General features: G+C 41.4%; 1 protein-coding gene and 1 long non-coding RNA gene across 2 annotated transcripts in view; one reads left to right on the top strand and one right to left on the bottom strand.

Moving 5' to 3' along the window:
• Nucleotides 1-685: 685 nt before the first annotated feature.
• LOC116691653 (uncharacterized) lies at nt 686-18719 on the bottom strand. The gene is made up of 3 exons (XR_004332523.1): nt 18706-18719; nt 17833-17838; nt 686-800 (listed from the first exon to the last, which is right to left on the bottom strand). It is a non-coding gene; the product is annotated as an uncharacterized LOC116691653 (long non-coding RNA).
• The window catches only part of znf804b (zinc finger protein 804B), a 29094-nt gene continuing 21796 nt past the window's right edge, over nt 18686-25983 (top strand). Inside the window, exons 1-2 of the mRNA XM_032519440.1 lie at nt 18686-19234; nt 19401-19714. Of these exons, the coding sequence (XP_032375331.1) occupies nt 19562-19714 (153 nt within the window). The 5' untranslated portion in view covers nt 18686-19234; nt 19401-19561. The remainder of the gene's footprint in view (nt 19235-19400; nt 19715-25983) is intronic.

Raw genomic sequence — 25983 nt, 5'->3', positions numbered from 1 at the left:
TCAGCAACAGTGGCTCTGAACCTGGGTCATTCACTGTAGAAACTGGGGTCAAACAGTGATGTATCATTGCACCCACCCTATTTGCCATCTTCCTTGCAGCCATACTCTACCTCACTGGCCCAGAGTTGCCACATGGGATTCCAATACTTTACCGGACTGACGACAGGATCTTCAACCTAAACAGGTTCAAAGCCAAGAGAACAGTCAAGCATACCATCAGGGAGCTGCAATCCGCCAATGATAACGCCACTGCAGCACCCTGAAGACCTCCAGGGCATCCTAAATGCCTTTGCCAAGGCATACAGAGCCCTGGGGTTGGCCTTGAACATCAAGAAAACTCAGGTTCTGTTTCAACCACCACCCAACCAGTCATCACTCCAGCCCATCATCAAAGTGCACCACTCTGGAAAGTGTAAACCACTTCCCCTATCTTGGAAGCATTCTCTCTTCCAAAGCCAATATAGACTCTGAGGTTCACCATCGCCTGAGCTGTGCCAGTGGAGCCTCTGCCAAACTCAAGACAAGAGTCTTTGATGACCGTTGAACAGGGACTACTGGAGAAAGGCAGTGCAGGAAGGTGCAGCACACCATGAAACAGAACTCTGCCGTGACGCAGAGGAAAAGCGGCAACACCGCAAGGACAAACAGAAAAAGGCTCCAACACCACACACCACCTAAATCTTCCAATGCCCACATTGCAGCAGAATCTGTGGATCAGGGATTGACTTTTACAACCACCTGAGCATCCACAAATAAGACAACCCGACAGAGAGGATAGTCATACTCGTCTCGAGTGACCGCTGAAAAAGAAGAGATCTGCAAGATAGAGAGCAAGAGTGAGACTATGCAAGCGTATGTCCCTGTTGTTTGGAATATAGATTTTGAGAGAAGCAGAAATAATTAAAGACTCACAGCAATCAAATATTAAAAAATTCAAGCATGAACAATGTGTGTAGATGTGTGTGTGGATGAGAGTTTGTGTGTCATGAGGCAGCGTCCTTACTCAGGAGTTGGGTAAAAAATGCAGTGCATGCAGAGCTGAAATGGCAGGTGTTGGCAAGAAAACGTGATCATACCCCGATGCCTTGTGTGTGGTGTGTGTGGTGGGTGTGTGTGTGTGTGTGGTGTGTGTGGGGTGGGTGGGGCGTTGTGTGTGGTGTGGTGTGTGTGTGTGTGTGTGTGTGTGTGTGTGTGCGTGCGTGAGAGCGTAAAGGGATACTATGAGTGCAGGGAACACTTGTTTACATTAGATTCTATACCCCAATGGCAAATGACTGTTAAAATATTCCATTTGATAAAATAAAATTGACCCCATTTAAAGGGCACAGATGGAAAAGGAGCGATGTGATCAGTCGCAGTTTATGCATGCATGTGTGCGTGCATGTGTGTGTCCATGTGTGTGTGTCTGTGAGAGAGAGAGGCACAGGGAGTAAGGAGTAGAGACAGTTTGTACAGTACTGTATGTGTAGGTTAATTGCTGTGTGACCATTCTGAGAGCCATGAACACTGACCTGTAAAGGGTCAGGCAAGGCCTTCTCTGTAAAAATGTATAATTACTCTGAATACCCTTGCTGATGACCTTCAAATTCAGCAGAAGACATTCAAGGCGCACATGTATAGGCAAAGACACAAACACGCAATTTTTATCAGTTGTTTTTGGAACCAAGTACATGTGCGTGACAAAGATCCCTTTGTACAGTGTTTTTACCAGAACATGTGGTTCTCCATCAGTGTGTTTGTCATTTTGTGTGTGTGTGTGTGTGGGGGGGTGTGTGTGTGTGTGTGTTTATGTGTGTCTGTGTCTCTGTGTGTCTGTTCTTGATAAACTGTATTTGTGCTGTCTAAAAACCGTGAGTTCAGGATACGTCCCGACAGCTTTGTGGGGCCAAAATGCTGGACCCCACAACTTTAAAGGGCTGTTTGAGGGATAAGACTTGATTTCAGGATTAGGGTTAGAGTTTAGGTTATGGTTAGGGTGAGGGTAAGGGTTAAGGTTAAGGTTTGGCATTTAGTTGTGATAGTTAAGGTTTGGGTAAGTGGCTAGGGAATGCAGTACGTCAATGACGGGTCCCCACAAAGATAGTGCCATGCACAGTGTGTGTGTGTGTTTGTGCGTGTGTGTGTATGTGTGTGTGTGTAAGTGTATGTGGGTGCGTGTGTGCGTGCGTGCCTGCATGTGTGTGTGTCTGTGAGAAAGAGAGGCACAGGGAGGAAGGAGTAGAGACAGTTTGTACAGTCCTGTATGTGTAGGTTAATTGCTGTGTGACCATTCTGAGAACCATGAACTCTGACTTGAAAAGTGTCAGGCATGGTCTTCTCTGTAAAAATGTATAATTACTCTGAATACCCTTGCTGATGACCTTCAAATTCAGCAGAACACATTTAAGGTGCAAATGTTTAGACAAAGACACAAACACACAATTTGTATAAGTTGTTTTTGAAACCATGTGTGTGACAGAGATCCCTTTGTACAATGATTCTACCAGAACATCTGGTTCTCCATGAGTGTGTTTGTCATTTTTTGTGTGTGTGTGTGTGTGTGTGTGTGTGTGTGTGTGTGTGTGTGTGTGTGTGTGTGTGTGTGTGTGTGTGTGTGTGTGGTGTGTGTGTGTGTGTGTGTGTGTGTGGTGTGTGTGAGTGTTCTTGTTTAACTATTTGGGACCCCACAATTTTGAAGGACTGTTGAGGGTTAAGACTTGGTTTTAGATCAGGGTTAGAAATAGGTTATGGTTAGGGTGAGGGTAAGGGTTAAGGTTAGGGAATTAGTTGAGATGGTAAGGTAGGGTAAGGGGTAAGGGGCTAGGGAATGCATAATGTCAATGATGGGTCCCCACAAAGATAGTGCCATGACAATGTGTGTGTGTGTCTTTGGGTGTGTTGTGTGTGTGCGTGTGCGTGTGCGGGTGGTCGTGTGTGGTGTGTGTGTGTGTGTGTGTGTGTGTGTGTGCGTGTGTGTGTGCGTGTGTGTCCCTGAGGACACTAATCCCTCTGGCTTTGCCCATGTCACGAATCCTGTCAGGTAGCCGTGGAGATTCAAAGAAAGAGCCAATGGAACGTCTTTGTGTCAGCAGAGGAGTGTCATTAGTCTCTGACTTCCTGAGCTATAGATTTATATTTAAGTGTCATTCACACTTTGTCTTGGTGTGTGTGTCACTGCACAAATGTGTGTGATGTTGGTACCATCAATCAGAATTGTCAGTAGTGTTGGTTTTTACCTACACACATAAACACATACATTGTATAAAAGCCTCAGGATGTGATTGCCTCCCTTTCCATGTCACGTTCAAAGCTGGCCATCATCTGACTTGACAAGTTATGACAGAAACTATGACATGATATCATATCATCATGGCTGGCAGAACCTTTACAGAGACAGCCTGACTGCACTCAATGCTAAATGGATGAGGAAATACACATGAAGAAAAGTATACTGTGATGCTTGAAGATGTTACATATTAAGTAAAATTGTATTGTTGTGCAGCACCATATTATGTGTTATATACTGGTAATGAACTGTGCCGTTTATAAGATCATTTTGTAGTGGGTTGGATTTCATTGTGTACAGAGGCTAATTCACCTAAGTGCAGTTGACATATCCTGAGGACTGTCTGTAAATGTTAGAGAGACTCAGTATTCCTTTATGCAGATGTGTGTGTGTGTGTGTGTGTGTGTGTGTGTTTGTGTGTTTGTGTGCTTGCGTGCGTGCGTGCGTGCGTGCGTGCGTGCGTGCTTGCGTGTGTGTGTGCGTGTGTGTGTGTGCCTCTCAGCATTAATGCCATGCAAGAATGTGTGAAAGCTGTCAGAGAACATCAGTTTCCTAAAATAGACACCCCATGGGAAGGAAAAGGGGAAGAGAGAGAGAGAGAGAGAGAGAGAGTGATTGTAGACTACGAGGTATTCACATTTGCATGACAAAAAGCCTAGATTCTAGGACAGTGACAATTATTAATTATAAATTAGACATTACAGTCAACAGGCAAAAACATACGTGCACATATACACACACATGAAAATAGATATTCTCACACATTGACAAACACAATGCCTTGTGGAGTTTCTGAAAAAGCCTCTTGTCATGGTATGCTAAAAGAAGGCCACATGCCAAACAGACAGCAGCTTGTATCCAAATAAGAAAGTCTGAAAATGAGTTTTTACAAAGAAGTCAAAAACGCTGAAATAAAGACTGAGGTAATAGAACTCTTCTTTAAAAGAGAATGAGTAAAAGTTTGAGTTGAGTTTTACTATTTACCCAAGTAAAACCAACTAACATTGAAATGATGTGCAGAGGAAAAGGAAAGGCAGCTTTGTAAAGCACTCTTCAACAACAAGGCAATTCAAGGTGCTTTGCATGAAACATTAAAGAGCAGTTAAAAAGAATTATAAACATTCATTAAAGAGAATACAAAACAGCTAAAATAGAATGAGTCAGGTTTAGTATACAATCAAAAAGAAGAAAAAAGACCCCTACACATTACTAATAACATAAAATCATTTTCAGGGGGTCAGAGATATACCTTTTTGAGAAAAATCTTCTTGAGACATTAGGACTTCAGTGAGTCAGTAGAACTTCACAGAAAATTTAATTTTAACCAGAGGATAATAACTTATTAATAAGTCATGACCACTACTGTATATCTTATTGAAAATTGACCTCTGCTAATGGGACATTTGGGAAGATGAAGATTAATTACTTGATAAGTAAGAGTGTTCTGTTCTGATCTATTTTACTAAGAAAAGTTAGAATTTTAGACATTAAAATGATCCGGGAGATTTCCATTTGATTTGTTACCTATACACATTTAGTCAACATTAATATAATAAAATGTAGTGTGCAAGGATTTGAACAAATAGGATTTACTCTGGAGGACACTGTAGTAAACAAGCAATATATTTTCATGTTCAAATGTGTGGTGTAAAGTTTAAGATTTTTCCTAACATTCCAGGCAGATGAAAAATGCTTGTGTTGTATATTCTGTCACATTTTTTTTGTATTTTGTATTTTATTTATGAAGGACAACACACATTAATCAACATTTCTGTAAATGTGCCAGTTGGCCAGTTGGCACACACTGACTAGAAACAAGAAGAGGCTCTTAAGATGCAGAGATTATCAATTTATTGCAGTACATCAACAAAAAGCGACAAAATGTAAAAAAAAGTCGGCAGCACAATTTACAGACCTTGAGAGAAGTTCTCTCGTTATTTTGTGGTAATGCATTGCAGACTTTTGTAATTTTAAACTGCACATAAACCGCAATAACAACCAATGAAAAGAGACTTTGATAACATTTCTTGTAAACTTGATGCTCTCTAGGATGGATGGAACAACTCAAACAGATGTCATGTTTTTGCTTGTTTTTGCTATATCAAAAAAAATGAAATGCTTTCTCTAAAAGTTAGGGAAAATACACCCAGACATAATCAATATCATCAATCATGAATAGCAATAATCATTAACAGCTGAGTTTGCAAAATGGTCAGCTGTGATGATACGTTGAGGACACATGACTTAGTCTTTTTTTACCCAGCGAATAAGCTGCCGTGGCTTGGGTCAAGGTAAAGATCCAGCCATTGAGAGTGATTCATGAGATGACACAGTTCATAATGCTTTCCCTTGATGTACCCTTGCAACAGAGATTCAGTTGTCTATATATCGTATAAGGTTCATTCAACATTCTTCACATGTCCCTCTGATGTTTGAATTGAATTTAAAGACCCCACAGTGAGTATATAGCATGCAAAACTATTCTTGTGAAAGTATGTGGGGAGATGGAGGAGAGACAAGAGTATCTTAAAATCTGTCACGCATTAAAACAAACTTTACACACCTTCCTTAAAAAAGAAGCTAAGAACAAGGAAATATACACTAATTATATGACTAGACCTACATATATAATAAGGAAAAGCAAAAGTAACCACATTCATGCCTCATACAACATCACAGGGTGACTCCAAGAAGTCTTGGAAAGTGCTAAATTAAGTCCTTAACAAGAGCACCTAAACAGCACCTTGCTCCCAAATACTGTGGGCATACGCTCACGTTTAAGTAATAATTTCACTAATGACATTGAACTAGCAAATAACTTTAATAATCACTTTGTCTCAATTGGGGAAAAACTAGTAAAATAAACCAACCTCAAGGTATCTTTTTTAGCCATAACTTGCCAGGCAACTATGTCAATTCCTTTTTTATGAAGCCAACTGACTGACTGGCTTACAAAGTACACTGCTGGTAAGGATGAAATCTGTAGTAAAATTCTGAAAGCCATATTATGGAACCACTTACTTATTGTATCAATCTTTCCCTGCTTAATATGACAAATATTTTATGTCATTCATTTTACAGACAAAAATCATTTGGGCATTAACGTGGTCTGAGCCTAATACTCCCACTCGTCTACTATTTCGTCACCTTGGTTTATTAAACCTTACCGTATGTAATGTCTTTCATAATGCCTGCATGATATTCCAGGTCTTTCATAGGTTAAATTATCGATTGTGTGATCTTTTTCCAATCAGTCGTCCTCTGCACACTTATGACACAAGGGAAAAACACCTAATCACTGGCAAAAAACGACAGAGCCTGATTGTAGTTTGTAGGAGACCGCAGATTTGGAACGAGTTGGAGAAAAGCTTGAAGGTGTCGCATTCTGAAATTGTGTTTAATGATACAATAATGACATGTGAAATAAACAAAACAAAAGAGTTCAGAGACTATTTTAAGATGACAAGGAGAGATGAATTCTCTATTGCAATATTAAACATAAGACAAAAAATGAGAGAGAGAGTGAAAGAGGGGACTCAATCATCCTATACTTCTGGGAGGCAGTTGATGAGGGAATATAAGCCCCTGCTATCTCCGCTGTTCCATACCATCCCTCTGCTTTCCACACAGGAGTGGTGGATAATTAAAAGATAGAGCGATAGCACAGGAGAGCAAAAGGGCCATTGTGACCTCATCTCTGTGGTCACAATTCCTTCCCCATGCTGACATAATTAAAATAGAGACTTTTTGACTTTTTGAAATCATTCACGAGGATTCATCCAACTGCAGTACCCCCCCCCCCTCTATTTTCAAGCACAATCACTTCATCAACAAAATCATTTTCAGATGTAATGACTCTGCTTAACAACATAGAAAAGAGGACCTGTTAAAGACACTGGATGTTTTATGGGTGCAATCACAGGAGCAGTTTAATTGCTTCGGGATGAGAATAGAGAGGTTCACTGTGTTATCGTGGTCTCAACATAACTAAAGCAAACTCCTCGGGGGAGTAGTTACAGCAGTTATTTATTGTACTGCTGTAATCATGCCTACTATAATTTGTATTTCTCTTACTTTCAAGCAGATCATTTGCATGTTACCCTAGAAAAATGTCGGGTTTTAGCTGATCACAGGCTGGTTTAAATTGGGTAAATAATGTTTTTGTCTGTTTTAGGTTGCTACGGGGTTACTCGGGGTTCACTTTCAGTATTGCTTTCTTGTCTGCTATGCTGTTTTGGTGCTTGTAGTTCCACAGAGTTTTTTTAGGTGAGGTTTTTCTCTAAGATGTTTCCTAAAGTCTCTTTTGTATTCCTCTGCAAATAACTTCAATGGAATAAAAATAATGCTTTGCATTGCAGTGAGAAATTTAGAAAGTCACTAATTTGAACAGTCAGTGTGTTATTGGACCATATGTCGACAATGCTTCAGCTCGAATAATCAAGAGAAAATTTCCACAGTAAATCTATAGCCAAAATCACAATATAGAATTGCAAATTATTTACTATACAAGGAGTCACCGGTGCATGCATACGGCAAGAAATACAAGTCATCATAAGGTTTACACTCTTGGATCTTACAAGCTCAAGGAGAATGAAATGGGGAAGGGAAAAACTTGTAAAATGGGTTCAGAAAGGCTGATTGTTGACTGGCTGCCATGTTACATTCAATTTTTTTAATTCAGATAAAACCTGACCTCTCCAGAAAATAACAGCTTTGTTTTGTTAAAATGTCATGTGAATAATGACCTTTGTCTTTGAGAAGCAAAGGCAGAAGTGTGATGTAGATGTAATGCTGTAATACCTCTTAGAAAAGAAGTCAGGGTGGATGATTAGGCATAAAAAGTGTCAGACTGACATCAGAGCTGTGGCTTCGCATCATGTCAACTTTCACTAACTTTTAACCATGATCACCATCTTACCCTTAAAAAGTGGAAATACTCCATATGTTACTCCGATCATGTGTTATGACAAAAAGATCCCCAAAAACTTAATGGGCCTGGTAGTGAGACTGCTTTGTCAACTTAACCAACTAATTTAATTTGTTTAAATTGAATTGAACAAAACTTAACCAGCTGGCAGATGAAAAAATGTCATATTGCTCATGTTTGTAATGCTACCGGTCGCTTTAGACAGCACTGACAAACAACTTATTTTTTTATTCAGCTGGGAGGAGGTTATTCACAGTATTTTACAATCAATTTGTAGAAAAACCTGTCATGTTAAGCATTTTATTCACATCATCATCTGTTCACATGGTAGAGCTACATCAGCTCTACCACGTGAACAGATCGAGTTCTCCATTGCTGTTTCTTGCCACCCACTTTCTATAAACCCATTGGCCACCCCTGGTCACCTCGTCCGCCTCTCTTCAGCCTCAACGATAGACGGATCAATTTTGTCTGAAGCTCAGCTCTCCCCATGTCCTTTTGAGTACCTTCATACCTCCTCTTCCTGTCATCCTGCTACCATTCTCAGCACACCCCGTTGTAATCCCTCTCTGTCTCTCTGACTCTCATTGGCTTACTCTACTTATTTTTCACTCCCTTTTAATGTGCAGCCTCTGCTACCCTTAGGGTATGTGTGTGTGTGTGTGTGTGGGTGTGGGTGTGGTGTGTGTGTGTGTGTGTGTGTGTGTGTGTGTGTGTGTGTGTGTGTGTGTGTGTGAGTGAGAGAGAGAGAATAACAGAGAATAAGAGAGAGATTTTCTAAATCCCAGGTAAGAGCAGAGCTTTTCTGAGGAGAATTTCATTTCAACACCTCTCATCTTGCACATAGAGCAGGAGGATAGGAGTCTCCCAGTTTGAATCCAATAAACCATCTGTGTGGTGTGTGTGTGTGTGTGTGTGTGTGTGTGTGTGCACATGTGTGTGTGTGCGTGAGTGCGTGTGTGTTTGTCTGTGTGCCTGTATTGTCTGTTTATAGGATTGGAGGTTACTCCCATAAATGCAAACTGAAGGTCAAAGAGAGAAAGACAAAGTCACGTATGGAGAGAAAAGAGTGTGGGATGTGGTGGCTTTTGCGTGTGTGTGTGTGAATGTTTGTGTGTGTGTGTGTGTGGAAGATGGGGTCAAAACTGAGCAAGGGGGGCAAATTCAAGGTGGCATCATGACACAGAAGCACATACTGTATTCACTGTCTATATTGGTAATAGGCTTGTATTGACATATAAGCAGGCATGTTCTTACACACACACACACATTTATATACACACATATGCACACTCCAGCTGAGTGGGAAAGAGTGTATTGAGTTAGAGAGCTGAGGTCATCCCTAAATCATTACAGGTCACCATGGCAGGCCTGGCTACCAGATTAGATTAAAGTCCAGCTGATAGACCCAGCCAAGCACATTAAAACACACACACACACACACACACACACACACTAGTGCATGGAATAAACGCAAAAGTGGATACCCCGGCACATTAATCACAGTGAGCCTGGATGTAATGTGCTGTGATGTAGCATTGGTTTCTTGTGCAGAAATACAGGCAGCAGCTTCCTGACCCTTGAACAGTAAACAGCCACACAACAGATAAAAGTAGCAACAGTCCCAGTGGAACAAACTGTTGGCAAACCAGCCTATTAGGAAGTTGGAGAGACTGATTAGATTGAAGCAGCCTGAGACGGGTCACTGTGCTGATCCTCTGGCTCCAAAAACTCTCACCAGCAGGACGACATGGAAGTGAATACTTGCCTGTGTTTAATTCTCTGATAAATACATCGCTTTTGTTGAAATTAGTGTGTGCAGTTGGATAGAAGAGAGGAAAAAATAAATAGAAGAGCAGCTCCTATTTATCTGCATGGAATATCTGCAAGAATAACACTATAAAGCTCCCTTAGTGGGCTATACGTTACTGCAAGCTAAGACGGGCCCTATATCCCGCTTCTCTCCACAATAGAGTTAAAGATGGAAGATCTCCCTTTCCCCTATCTCACCCTCTCCCCACTCTCCATCTCTTTCTGCCCCAGCAGCACGCCTATCTCTCTCTGATAGGTGATGTATGTCTGACCTTCAGTGATGAATTTGCCATTTGCTGCCAAGTGGTTCTTTAACTGCTTCCATGATTCACATGACCTCCCTTCCTCTGACCCTGCTAGGCGCTGCTCGACGTGGCTAGCAGCCAAGAGTGGAGGAGCATCGAGCCAGGCCAGATAAGGGCTTCTCCAAATCAGCTTGGAATTCTGGAATACTCTACTCTCCTCTCCTCTCCTCTCCTCTCCTCTCCTCTCATTCTGTTTTCTCCTTGGTGGAGCCTATGTTATCTCTCACACCACATTTAATCTCTATTCCATCAAGTCATTGCTTTGAAGTATAATAACTGTAAGTGTGGACTTTTGAGTGTGCGCCTGTGTTTGACTAAAATTGGCTGAGCACAGTGAGTTTTTCTTTGTCCTGTGGGACTAACCAGAGACCCCGTCAATAGACCTTATCTATTATTTACACAGCATCGTTGATTACAATAAATAAACTAACTGCCATTCCAAACAACTTCCTACTGTCATAAACACGAGGACACATATTCATATGCTTTCTGTCACCAAGACGCAGTGGCATCTTTTGATCCAGTCAACAGCATTTTGAAACAGGCTTTGCAATGCCGAAAAACTATGGGGGTCAAGAGCGATACAAGTTTATGGCACATATGGTTACAAGCAAAAACAAAAGAAGGAGATAAATGCTCGAAAAAGGCCAGTAAACTGATGCACACATGTCCAAACACACCTTTCAGACTGCTGACATTCATTCTGGACAGGGTGGTGTTTATTCCTGTGTTGGTGTTAACTCTGAAGGCCATTACTTTCATCTGCAGCAGAATATATGCTGATTAGCTTCCAGGGAGCAAGGCAAGCAAGGGGAGAGGTTCTGCAGAGGGGAGAGTTGGCAAAAGAGGGAGGAAGAGGGGGAGTGGATTTAGAGATAGGCTATGTGAAATGATTTGCCAGAAGTGTGATAAAACTACATCTTGAATCTCTACCCACCGGAATGTAGCAAAGGGAGTTTGAGCAAATGCATTTAAATACAGATAGAAACATTCACTTAGAAACTAAAAAGAAATATATACACAAACTCGCATATACATATTTTCTCCGCATACAGTATGTATGAGGGACAGTTGCAGTATCATTAACAGTGTTAGTGCAGTGGCAAACCTTAATGATTCCTATCTTTCTGGCTGCAACTGCCTCTGACACCATTTCACTTTAACTGCAGGCCCAGCAGGGTTCAGATCAGGACAGAGCATAACTCATTCACTGTCCATATATCAAAGACATATCAGTACATACCAGAGAGTGACTAATTGACCACAACCCAGGAGATCAAGTCCAAATCCAAAGCCAGGTTGTCAGCTCTGACAGGCCTGAGTCTGAATCTCATCCCTATTTCACCCTCCGCTCCTATCTGTTTTATGCTGAACAGAGTCATATTCAGAACTGAGGCCACTCCACTCCTATTCTTCTCTGATTTAATGGACCCTTATGACCAGATGTGACCAGCTTCCTCATGTCTCAGTCCCTAACCTTATGCTTTGAGTCTATACCTATACTGCTCAACAATAAAACCTAACCTAACTATAAATCATCTTTTCTTTTCTCTTACTCTGTCATTCTGATTGTCCTTCTACACTCTTTCATTTCCTTTTATTTTCCACTCATATCCTCTCTCTCTATCTCTCTCTGTCTCTCTCTCTCTCTCTCTCGCCACCTTACACAAACACAACTCTAATAAATTGTGGCACTGGTAATTACATAGAACCCACCGGTAAATTTCACTTCCATTTACATTTAGATTACAGAATATTTCATTCCTATCAATCTGCAGGGCAGGACCAATGTGTGCATGGCTTTGCCCATATGCAGAAACAACATGGCATTTCTATATTCTCAGTGGCGCATATGCGGACACACATGGGATGAACACATATGCTTGTACTCAGATATAGGCTAACACATACACAAAGTGTGTGAGCGCAAGCACACATTGACAAATGCACATAAATCCTAATTTTGCTGCCCACATATGTGCAAACACTATGTGCTCACACATCTGCTCATGATTGATGGCATCTTAAAGTCAAATGATAGCTTAGGTATGTCTTTATAAAATTGAATGCTGTTTTGAAACAGCCACGACTTACCTTTAACTGTGCAATATTTGTCTGATTAAGGAAATCTTCCCCACCAACCCTCTCTGGGGTCTTGTTTGTGTGCGCGGGAAATAAATCTTTTTTGCAAGAATATTTATCTCCCTCTAATACCACTAACTCTCTGCTAGCTTTTTCCACAGTGATGTCATAGTGAGTCTTTGGAGGGAACAGACAGTACTCCTATCCTACACACAGACACACCACACACACCCGTCACACACACAAACGCACCCACTTCTAGCTCATAATACATTCAGATGCAATCTCATCCACTGTGCATGAAAGACAGCAATATGTGCCCAAAACCTAACGGTAATATTTCAATGGTTTACAAGTAGAGAGCAACGGGGGGAAAAACAGATACCACCAAGATTTTGCCCACCCTCTCTCCTCTTCTCTCTTTTCTGTTTGTCTGTCTCCCCATCCTTCTCTCGCCCTGACTCTCCAACCCACCTCCATCCCCTCAGTATTACTGCATCATTTCCAACAGTAATGAGTGCACCAGGAGCAGGGAGATGACAAGGGAGAGGGTAAGTACATCAAGGAATTAGAGTGTTTATTTCGGTTTTCCTCTTGTGAATGATCAGTGCAAATAGCCCACCCCCTGCACCTGAAGGTACAGAAACACCCGCCAGTAAAGTGTGTGCTCTCTTTTACATCATAAGAACATTATTAACAAATTTGAAGGAGCTTCTTTTTTCAATCACTCGAGGAGTCTTAAGTGTTTGTGCCATTTTTTTTGTATTACCTGATTGTTCAGGATGCACCCATTACTGCCCATGCTCCATTCTCAGTGGCACTCCAGGACACAGAAAATACATTACCTAGCAGTAGTTAAGTGTATGAGACATTAACTAAAACTTTTGCCAGAAGATAGTATGGAGGTAATTTCTGCATAAAATTGGTTTCTTTTTTCTTGTGTGAGAGACGTGTATTCCCAGGTAGTGAACTGGTAGTGAAAAAGCACAAAGACAATGTTTCCATCACTGACACAGGACACATTTGAGTGTCTGTAGGTGTTCGTATATGTATGTGTAGGTTTAAGGGTGCAGACAACAGTGTAGTGGTGTTTTATCCAACCAGACTGCTTTTAGTCATTAGGGAGTTGTGCTGATGTGATCGGCCAAGGTTCAGGCTGGTGGCTACAGGAGGAAATTGGAGCAACGGGGTGATGTTAAACTTTAGGCTGCAGAGCAGTGGGAAACCAACAAACTGACAATGCTGGTCACTGGGACAGATCAGCATCAGTACAGTGTAAATAGATATACACTTATGCACATTTTCAAACACACACTGTTGACCCTCAGGAGTACAATGAACTGTTGAAACATCCTAGATAGCTTAGCAGAAAGCAAAGCAGTGGAGTTCAAATCAGCAGAGGAAAATTGCTGTCCTTTTGTAAGGGCATTGTCACGTGCCGTGTTATATTATGTGTATTGTCTGCTAGTGTGTGATTCTCTGCAGGTGTGTGCTGCTGATGACAGGCCCACGACTGAGACGGATCAGCTGATCAGTGCTTAACAGAGGGCAGCACTGCTGTGTGATCTGCTCTGAATAAAAGAAAACGTGCCTATTTTTTTGCCTATATTGTTTTAAGTTGCCTTGTGTTGTGCGGACACAATAAAAATTACCTTATTTACCATTTGTTTTCTGGCCAGGATTTATTATTTTAGACTGTTTGCGTCCTCCACCCCTACACTACTTTGGGTCGTAACAGCATGCAGACCTACAGACACGTGCAGAATGAACAGCACAACAGGACAGTAACCAGAATACTGATATCAAGATTGTACCTCCTCCCCCAAGATAGCCAGACACCAAAATGTATGTGATTATTTTATATTTTTATATATTTTTCAGTGAACTTTTCAGTTTTATTGTTTGTAAATGTTATTTCCCAACATGTAGATCTCTGTTCTGTGAAAGTCATGTATGGTCTACTTTTCATGAACAAAGAAAAACTGATTAAATGGGTTTTAAAAGACTTGTGGGAGACCATTTTATCCTTGAATTTGTCTAAAAACGTCAAACCACTAAATATGGAGATGTGTAGACTTCTGTGTACAGTGATAGTGCACAATGACATGAAAGTAAAATTATTGTAGGTAATTGTATTAATCTATTTATTTATTGGCCTACAATAAATATATCCATAAATGGAATAAGCCTGTAAAATATCTACCAAATGTAATGGGAAAATTACATTTGAGCAATGTTTTTCATATTAATTATTCATAATAAGATCTCCAATACCTCTCAGAGTATATAACTTCTGAATCTGTCCTCTGTGTTCTCCTTGTAGGAGACAACTAAATTTGTTATGACTTTGCATTTCTCCCCTAAGGAAAAAAGCCACAGACAACAGGTGTCTCGGGAGATATGTTTATGTTACCAGGTCCAAGGTCAGAGCCATGGACCTACCTAAAGACAAAATGTTTCTTTCTCAGCTAAGATAGAATGACCGGTAAATAAAACTTGACCCACAAGGGACAGATGCAAGGACATAATAGATCCAATTGTCTGCCTGAGAATTAATTGTTATGTTTAAGATTAGACTGTTTTACAAACAAGGTATTCTTTTCCCTGGGGGCACGGGATATAAAGAAGTGTATTACTGATTGTATTCACACAGGTCTCTTGTCACTCTGAAACTTTGTGCATTGTGAAAACTGTTCTCGTCATTAAGATTGTTCTCTGCGGAAACAATTAAACCTTCACCGAAAACTAAACCTTGATTCAGTTTGCAGCCTGTCTTTATTCTGTTTCAACGGAGTCTCACTTCCAACAAATTCCTCTCTCACAGTACAAGAAACTTCCACCACACAATGCAGAGTGTCAACTCCCCTGATGTTCCTAAAACCCAAAAGATTCCCAGAAAAATACCAAAGACAAGACCTCTTTGTCTTCTACATATATATATATATAGCTACAGTCCATTACGCAGACAAGGAAATATTAACACGGGGAAGTCCCCTTTTAAATCCATAAAAATCAATATGCAACTGAATACTCAGTAGGATGTAATATGTGCAAGAAGCCTGTAACTTTAAATCTGAAAGATTTTTGTATGCTAAGCCTAAATGGGAGTTCTAAGACTCAGTCACTTGAAATGGGTAGGTTGTTGAGGTCACTTCAGAAGAACCAAGACACACTGTCTACTTATGAAAGAACAGACTAACACAGAAGCAAATCTTCACATGTTGTACACATTCTGACACATTTTCTCTATATACATGTTTCTTTCTGTCTCACAGCAACACACATAGCCATACAACACCGAACACTTTACCCACCATAACAGCAGCGGAGTAATCCATCACTGAGAAACCTCTGTCCACAGTCTCCTGAGAAACCAGAGCATGCTACTACTATTAGTTTAAACTAAGATGTTACTGTAATACAAGTGTCTGCTCACAAACGTATGTGTGTGTGTGTGTTGTGTAAAATAGAGAAGTGTGGGAACAAACTAATCACAGTGTTTGCCAATTGCTTACACACTGAAAGTGAATGGTTAGACAAAATCACCAAAGTCTTAACCTTTTGCAACCATGCCTTAAACAAGGATACCAAAAGTACAAACAAGATTTCTGCTTTGCACCTTGTTTGCAATTCCGCAACACACTTGCAAAACACTATTCACTGTTGCTTACATTGAAAACTTTGTTCAAGAATGAAAACTCTTGCATAATAATAAATACTGGAACCTTACAGTTGTATACTGGGCCACTTAATCCCCATATCTCAATCCGATTGAGGATTTATTTTCAGTTTTGGAGTTGGAAAGTGAATAAAGGCCAATCCGATTGTGGAATTATTTTCAGTTTGGAGTTGGAAAGTGTACAAAGGCTAACCACATGCCCGCATGACTCTTCTGCAAGCAATGGAAGAGGCATGCAGAGACATTGAGGTGGGGTCAGTCCAGGCATGGCCAGGGATGATATTGCTTGTGATGTCAATGAGGAGGAATGTGGCCAAACCGTAACAGAAGCCAGGATCCATAAATCGTATACACCATCATTTACAAAACCGTTTGTTGTTTACCCTTACACTGTAATTTTAATGTGATTATTTTGCAGATTATTTACAGTAACATATTGTATGGATGACTATACTGTAAGTCTACTTTTCTTTATGTTTAATTTATAAAAACCTGCAATGCTAAAAATAAAATGAGTTTTTTTCTGAAGCCTTTCATTTTTGCATTCATTAAAATGTAAGTAGATGTTCTAGACTGGAACAATCTTTCACAGAAGCCTGTATGAGAAAATAGGTATACGAAGTACAAGTGAGAGCAGTGTTTTGTATAAAGTACATCAGTGTAAGAGAAAGAGCTATTCAAGGGGTGCCTGTGTGTATCATTTTGTTGCAAACATGCAATTTAAAAAAAGGATTGTTACATTTTACAGTAATTGCAGAGTTTTAAATTGACATAGAAGTGAGATATTTATTTCCAAGTGTTATCTTCTTTGGCTTCTGTGAAGAGTTTTAACACAATGATCCACACAACACGTGTGTAAGCAATGGGCAAAAAACTGTGATCCCCCTATCTGAGGAGTATGCTATAGACAGAAAGATCCGTGCTTCATTCTTTCTGTGTTTACTGTAACTGGGAGCTGAAGAATCCCAGAGGAACATCCTCACATGTTAGAGGCCATGCATATAAAAAACACCATCACACACTCTCTCAGTCATAACAGATCAAAACCAAAATGCAGTGCTGCTTTGAATAGCATTGCTCTGAGGCTAGTTCACGAAGTGATGCAGGCAGCTACAAAGGGCCGTGGTTTGAGAGGACTGAGAAGTGGCAGCACCTGGCCTCGAGGACTGCGCAGAAACCTGGTGAAAAAAAGAATAGGAAAATGCTGTAGAATGAGTAGGTTGCAAAGGAGCAACAGTTTGACAAAGAGTAGGAGGTTGCCGAGAATAATATGTTTGCAAGCAACAAAAGTACAAGGATCAGCCATATTTGTATAAGAAGGGTTTGGAAGTCAGAAATGGTAATAGAAACCAAAAAAAAGTTTTGTTGCAAGGTGTCCTTTGGGTGTTTGTTGAATAAAGGATGCGATAAGAGAAAGTTTTGTTGAGGTTGCTTTTTTCTGTGCATCGAAACAACAGCAGCACCTTGGTTTTCTATTATTTTTGATTTAGTCACTGAAGGCAAATATTCAAAAACCCTAAAGCTGAAATGACAGCTGCACTAAATCTAGAGACTTGGGAGGATAAGTAGCCTATCAAAGTCAGGGATTTTTGTTAAAACATAACTCATCTATACGGTGACAGGTGTCCTACCTTAACTAAAGCTTGAACTTGATAACACAAAGGACGCATACATCAAGTTAAAAGGAGCAGAAAGTGGATTCTCTACCCAGGCTGTGACTTGTCCCTCTATGTCCTTTCACCTCATGTTTACCTCTAAAAACCCAAAGCTGTCTGTAGCGTTCAGTGTTGACGTTGAGCACAAAAGGCACCCTAATCCCGGGCTGAATATGCATGACGCGCCGCGCAGTGCTGTGACTGCTCGCAGTTTAATAGTTTCAGCACCGCGTTGGTGAACAGCGCCATACGCCGCTGAGACACATTGAAGCTCAGCTGCAGCGAGTTCCGTGCTGCTCTTTGACGGCACCCGGCGCAGTTTGACAGGCGGAGCCGGAGAAAGACCCTTTTATCTGTAATCAAATCATTGGCCCGGAGGTTGCAACTGAGTGAGGTTTTCCTTTCCCCTGACGACACCGAGAGCGTGTAATGCTTGGTGCTTTCACTTTGATGCCTTCAAAAAGAAAAGAGAGGGGGGCACGGAGGTGTGGATGGACCATTAGAGAGGACGAGATAGACACTAACATATTGCCGGTGGCTCATCTGAAGATGTTCCTTAATCACATAAAATGATATACACATTGTAAGTAAAGTCCTACCCTTTGCAAAAAAAGATGAGAAGAAGAAACTGAAAGAAAAATTGAAGAGACGGGGGAAGAGGAGAAGGGGGGGGGGGGGGGGGGGTCACTTCAATTCGGAGTTACTCAAGCACAGCATGGACAGAAGTGATCCCCCCATCCCAGACCCATATTATAGCTACAGCAGACAGGGAATTCGGTCCGGTGCAGCCTCCGAGAAGAGAGGCAAACACACTTCGACGAGAGAGAGAGAGAGAGAGAGAGAGACGAGGAGAGGGAGAGAGAGAGGAGACGAGAGAGAGAGGACGAGAGAGGAGGAGAGATGAGAGCAGGAGAGAGAGGACATGAGGCGAGACGACAGAAGAGAGAGAAAGAGGAGAGCGGAGAGAAAGAAAGAGAGACGAGTGTGTGTTTCTTCCTTGAGAGAGCATGTGAAACACTTCAGCCTGCATGCGCTGGAGCCGATAAAAACTACACGACTGCTCTAGAAAGATACCGTCTCTCCCATCTCGAACCAGCGGAGTTACATTCACAAGACTTGACTTTAAACCCGGGTACCAATCAATACTGAGCAGAGAGTGGGGAAAGGGTCATATGTTTTCTTTCCTCTTCGACGTGCGTGAAGCGGAGGCAAACCTGCGAGAGTGCCTGATCCCCTTTTCTTTGCTGAGAATTGGGGTGATGTTGCTGCTTGGCTGAGGCTGCAAACACTTTCCAGACTGGACCAGTGGACTGGGAAAAAGACAGAAAGAGAACGAGAGCGAGAGAAGAGGGGGTGATCCACAGAGAGGGGGAACAGGAGAGAGAGAGAGAGAGAGAGAGTGCGAGATTGGATGGATTCCTCTCCTCCTCTGGCACTCCACAGGCGCTCATTTATTTATTTAAGCCCGACCGATAGCATGCCATGCGCAGACTTCAGCGGCAGAGCTCGGTTAGTATAACATCCCTGTCTCTGTCTGTCTCTTTTTTGTCGTTTTTAGTTTGTAGTTCTCTCATCCTTACACAAACACACACAAACACACACACACACGCACGCACACAAGGTAGCCTCTTCTCCCACAAAGACATTCTGATCTTGTCTCCCTTTCTAAATGCAGCCACAGACTTTCCAACAAAGCACAGGAGTGAGACGTCCTCCGTCGCACCGTATCAGTCTCGCTCTCACCTGCACGACATCCGTGCGGGGCCCAACTTTGGCGCCATACGGGACACCATCGACACCCAGAGACCGTCGCAGAGGAAGAGGAACCCACTGTATATGGGCCCAAAGATCCGTGAGACCCCTGGGATGGCGTGCAGCGCGTGCTACTACCTGGTTATCAGCTCCACACACCTGAGCAATGGACACTTTCGGCGCGTCAAGGGGGTCTTCAGAGGACCGCTTTGTCCAACCGCAACCAGTGATTCACCGGTAGGAGAACACGCAGGTCATGATAGAATTCAGTAACCTGGGTGTGTGTGTGTGTGTGTCTTTTGAAATACCTTGAATCCTTGAGCTTTTAAAAGAGTAGATTTCAGCCACTTTTCTTCACTTTTACTGGCTCAATTGGTTGATCAGGCGCACATACTGTACATAGAGGTTTATGCCTCGATGTAGAGGTCTAGGGTTCGATTCTGACCTGTGACGATTTCCTGCATGTCTTCCCCTCCTCTCTCCCCTTTCTTACCTAGCTGTCTTGTCTATTAAAGACAAAAAAAAAACAGGACAAAAAAGTGTTTTTGTAAGTATGTAAACAGTGTGTGCAGGATATAATAATAATAATATAAACTGTATTAGTCCCACAAGGGGAAATTACAATTTACTCTGTTGTTATAACACTCATTACACACAGGCCTGAATTACACACACATGCTCAGTGCCTATACATGCACTAATGGAGAGATGTCAGAGTGAGGGGGCTGCTCCTGGAAAGCGCCCCGAGCAGGTAGGGGTTCTCAAGAACACTGTGGCAGTGCCAAGGAGGCAAACTCTCCAGCTACCAGTCTACCAACATACTTTGGTCCATACGGGGATTGAACCGGCAACCCTCCGGTTCCCAAACCAACTCCCTACAGACTAAACTACAGCCACCACACATTTAAGAAAGTAGACCCAGCGGCACTGTCATCTGATGAGGTGGATATTTTTTACAAGGGGTGATCTTTTTCTTTTTGTGAGCCATAAGAGAAATATTTATTTTTGGTGGGTTGGACAGTTAGATGTGAATATTTTAAATAGGGGAGAAATTGGGTATCCAACCATGAAGTAATTGTCCCTTCATGCCTCCTTCTCTCTCTCTCACCGCTATGGGAATTAAATGAATCTAATTACATTAGTGCTTTCAGGAGGAGATGAGTTGCCCAGCCGAAAATAGTACTAATTACCTGGGGAGTATTTGTTAGGTGTGTGTGTGTGTGTGTGTGTGTGTGTGTGTGTGTGTGTGTGTGTGTGTGTGTGTGTGTGTGTGTGTGTGTGTGTGTGTGTGTGTGTGTGTGTGTGTGTGTGTGTGTGTGTGTGACCTGCCTAGCTTGGTGGGGTAACTCCCTGACCTTTTGCCCGATGCATGTGTTTCCTTTGAGCCACCAAACTGGCATTTAGTTACAAACAGGCTCTCAGTATGTGCACTTTTGTGTGTGTGTGTGTGTGTGTGTGTGTGTGTGTGTGTGTGTGTGTGTGTGCGTGAATGACAGAGTGAGAAAGAGAACAGGTAGAGAGAGAAGCAAAGAAAATGACAGTACATGTAAATATATTATTTTGGACTGTGTACATTTGTGTGTGTGTGTGTGTTGTAGATTCAGGAGCTGCTCGGAGGGTCTCTGGTAATCACACATTATTCATGAGCTCTTAATGTGAGACGAGACAAACTGGCGGGGCTGATGACAAGTTTGATGAGAAAGGAGGAATGGAGCAGCTGGTATGTGTGTATGAGTGTGTCTATGTGAGTGTGTGTGCGTGTGTTCCTACTCAAGTCATTACCAGTCTGTCATGTTCAGCCTGCACTCACTATGTGATGGGAATGAGCGAACAGTGATGAGCAGACATAGTCCGACATGGCAGAAATGCTCCAAAGAGTCATAATAACAAATATACAAACAAACTTTTGCACGCTCACACATACATACAGTTACCCACACACACACACAATCACTGCCCTAAATTAAAAAAAAAAAATTAGGGATCCTCTTTTAAATTTCATAATTTTAATCATCCGTCTCTAGTTTGTCAAACTTACATTATAGTTACAGTTAGGGATGAGTATCAAGACAAAAACTTTTGAGTGCAGACCAAAATCTTTCAGTAGTATTGAACGGTGTCAAAAGTTTAGAACAAATGTAGAGTTGAAATGATTAATCAATTAATAACTTTTTTGATTGACAGAACATCAATTGACAATTTAAATAAGTGATTAAGTATCTTTAGACTGATTTGTTTTGGACTGTTGATTGGACAAAACAACCCTGAAAACCTCACCTTGAACACCTTGAAAATTGTGACTTATTTTACAATTTACTGCAATTTTATTGACAAAAGAATGAATCAATGAATCATCAAAATGATAAACAGGTTAACTAACAATGATCGATAGTCGCAGCCCTAATGAAATGCTTTGATTCTTAGGCCTGTTTAGTTGTTCTTTGATTACTGATTTAAATCTTGGTATAACGTTACTCTATACTTTATTTCGGAAAAAGTTTGTTTAATACACAATGAGCAATGTGGCATATTTTGTCGCCTGAAAAAACATGTTTATATTCCTTAAACTATATCTAAAGTACAGTATCACAAATATTGGTGTGGTATTTGCACCGAAACTCATGTGTTGTACCAGGACACATTTCAGACGGTACGTAACTTACACAATATGCAGTAAGGCTGTTACGAGCAGGGACCGTCTTTTGTTAGTGCACTCAAGTAGTGAGGATTGTAATACTGCTTTACTAATTTAATCTAGGTCCATTTCATCTGAAAAAGCAAGCAAACAACATGAGCAGCAGTGACTCAGATTCCCTTTCAACAAAAATTTAGATTTAAGTCTTCTTTTGCTACGTTAAACCCATACCAGCTGCAGGGTCATAGACTGTATGCTGAGCTGGTTGACCTCCATATGGAAGAAGGCAAGTAAAAATAGAAATGTTGAATACACCTTATTTTCTCCAAGCTGCAGGCCTTCAGCAATGGGTGTCAGTCATGGTAGGAAGGATGTAATTTACCTCCAAGTCCATGTCCTAACTAATGTAGATGAATCTACTTGTGGAAGGTTTTTGGAAAATGCTGCCTGAGTAGGTATCGGAGGTCGAGAAATAAAAAAAGATGTGCTTTCAGATTTATCCACATTAGTTTAGACATGGCCCAATTTATGGGCCTGTCAGCATGATAAACAGGCAGCGCTTGTGGTCAAGTTGTTCAAAAATGACCTCTTGTGTTAGGCAAAAAAGAAGTCCTTCAGCCGAGAGCAGGTGAGTTTAACACACCTCTTCAAGACTGTTGGACATGCTGAGCATCATCTTTTGCTCCTGTTCGATCCGTTGTAGAGGATGCAGCACCAGCCTACACAACAGCTAGCTGCTCTTTGATTTAGCTTAGATCAGTGGAGTACAAAGGATATCACATCTGGGATTTGTCGGGAGTAACTTTTTGTCTCTTCACTTTGACAAGACATTGCAGCTTTAAGAAAACACTGAGTGCCTACAAGCAGTAAAGAACAGCCATCTAGACACACGGTCTCCTTTTTTCCTTCACAACAAATCCTCTTGTGTTTGTACAGACTTCTGTGCTCTGTTGTTTGGTTAGTTTTCCTGTGGAGTGCTGTGGTAAATCTAGATTAGGATTTTGCTCATTTCTACTTTGTCATCACTAATTAGTCATTGTGATAGGTCTCTTGACGTGTCTAAATTATGGTTCCCACATGTCTATTAGTGCTTAATCATCTTTGGTGAGACATTCTTCAAACTCTCATTAACACTTTAAAGGTTTTTTGTTATTGGGGTCAGCACGGAGACAGGAAGAGAAGTAGAAAGGAGTGTGCAAAGAGAACAGGTATAGCCCTAATGCATCCTTCAATGCAGAAAGATTCAAACTGATACACGCCCTCCCTTTCTCTTGCTGTCCCTTGTCCAATATCCTTCAATCCTTTCCTCTCTGTCTCTCCATTTCCTCATAGAAATGCCTTTCTCTGTAGAATGTTATATCGTTGTGTGTGTGCATACTTAGCTGCTCATCCACTGGAGCCCACTTTGATGTGTATTTCACTGCTGTTGCAGAAAACAGATGAATCATTGGCTAGCACAGTGTCAAATTGAAAGTGAATGCGCTGGTGTGTGTGTATGTGTGCATGTAGATTTCATTGATTCCGCAGGGAGCTGAACAGTGTTTATGTAAATGAGGTGGCATTTAAACATATGCCCTGAACAATTATCTTGAAACAAGTATTTAGCTGCACAAAAAACACGGCCATGTTCGGAGTGAGTCCAATACTTAGCTACAAATATTAAGCCATCATGAGGGGACAGAGGTGAGGAGAACCAACTGGCTAGCCATTTGGTGTGCCAGTTTGCTAATGGCTTTAAACACGATACCCAGGAATCTGTGTGCACTGTTAGTGATGATCATAATAATACGTAATGCAATCTCAGTATCAAAGATCCTGAGGACAATCAAGCTAGTAATATCTACTTGACATTTATGACGTTTGACAAATGTTAGAAAGAAAGAGATTGGTTAAATGTGAATTTAAAATTAAATCGAGGTTTGTGGTGCAAACCTAAAAGCAGCTATGGAGTTGTTGAGTGTTATATTTTAGAGTCAAGGCCCCTAATGCCGCAGTCACACACACACACACTCCAGCCATCAGACCCTAGTGGAGCTGTTTGAGAGTGAGCAGGTGAGTGCTGAATACTAAAGTCCTGTATGACTGGACCATTCCTGCTGACCACTGCAAAGTGCTCCCACTGATCACCGCTAATGTCCTCCATCACAGTTTACACTCAAGACTCTGGAGAGAGTGTGTGCACAAGTGTGCTGTGGAGAAAGGTGGATAATTGGGACAGATGGGTGAGATAGGACAATGAGAAAGAGGTGGGTAAAGGGGGAGAGTCAGACAGTTGGCATTGATTTTAACACTCTCTCAAGCCTTTATTGACGTTTCATTTAGCTAATGAATTCATTAGTACTTCATAGCATAATAACCTCTACTTGATAACTAGGATGGCTCCCCAGAGTACATTTTTTCTCTTTCATCGCCTCAGTATTTTCTGACTTTTTCAAACTCTATCTCAGCTTTCTTAGATTTTTTTCTCACCCTTCCACCCCTTTTTCTTTTACCTACCAAGTTTGCTCCCTGTTTGTTTGTGCTGCATTGTGTAACTTGTAAATGAACTTGTTGTTTGAGGTGACATAACCTGCCAGTCTCTCAACAACAGCACAGCACACCCTCAGGAATAATAGAGAAAAAGAGGGAGGGGCAAGATGTACAAGCGCATTCATCTCTGCCTATGTATAGCTATCTTTGTGCTTCTGCTCGAGCGTGCTTGCTCGCTTTGTAGTGCTTGTTCACCTGTGAGATGGAGATGGTCTTTATTCAATTTACTGCCAAATGACTCACTTTTTTTTTGTGTGTCTTCGACCTGCTACTTACTGAAACCCCAAGCATGCTCACAAACACACAAAACCCTGTCTAGCATGACTTCAACGACCATTTAAACTTATTCAAAAACTGTTTAATCAAAGGAAAATGTTTCACCCAGAGGACTTGTGTTTGCACATATTTACAATCCTCCTTTTGGACTAAAAGTTCTGTCAGACTTAAAATGCTGGTTTATGAATTGGAAGTAGTTTTTCATTTATTCATGTTTGTGTTTGGTGCGTAAGAGTTAGAACATCTGCTGTATGGATGATGTCTTTGGTGCTGAGTTGACCTGCGTGAGCTCTGGATGGGTGTGTGTGAGCATGTTTGGAGGGTATAGTGTGGGCTTAGAGTGTTGGTATTAGTTTGTCTGCTTTTGATTTAACATGTTCATTGTCAGGTTTGCAAACATCTGTAAAGTGCACATTAAAGTGTTAGATTTACAGTATGTTGTGAGACATCCAAGTTATCATGCATGTGTGCACGCCCACACATGCGGACCCAACAGATGGCCTACCTCTCATTTTGGAGATTGCCCGGGGACAGATGTTTGTCTGTGTGGTCATTAGTGATCGCTGCATCAGATAATTACCTGGAGACACACCAGCTCATAAACACACACACTCACATACAATTAGTGAGTGTTTGATAAATACAGGACATTTGATGAAACATCTGGAACACCAGCACAGGTAGAAGACATGTTGAAAACAAAATCATGCGCACAAAAAGCTCATGACAGGTGAGAGATAAAAAGATAAAAGTTTATGTTACACAATCATTAGGATGTTGTTTCAATCAAGGTTTGATCTTATCCTCTTTTATTCTCTTAGTCTCTGCATCCTCTGTCTCTGCCTTTTTTTTTATGTATCATTTGCCACTGCCTGTCTGTCTCTTCCTCCAACCATTTCTCTAGGCAATACCTTTGCTCTCATCCCCCTCTCCCTGACACTCTTTTTATCTCTCTCCCCTATTGCTTTTCTTCTCATCTCTCCAGCCCATTCATTTTTTAGCAGGTCAATGGTTCAACTGCTTAGGCCTTTAAATCGTTGTGTGTGTGTGTGTGTGTGTGTGTGTG

The sequence above is a fragment of the Etheostoma spectabile genome, chromosome 6 (genome assembly GCF_008692095.1).
Source record: "Etheostoma spectabile isolate EspeVRDwgs_2016 chromosome 6, UIUC_Espe_1.0, whole genome shotgun sequence".
NCBI classification, from domain to species: domain Eukaryota; kingdom Metazoa; phylum Chordata; class Actinopteri; order Perciformes; family Percidae; genus Etheostoma; species Etheostoma spectabile.
The sequence above is the reverse complement of the archived record's forward strand: the minus strand, read 5'-3'. Positions and strand labels throughout refer to the sequence as shown.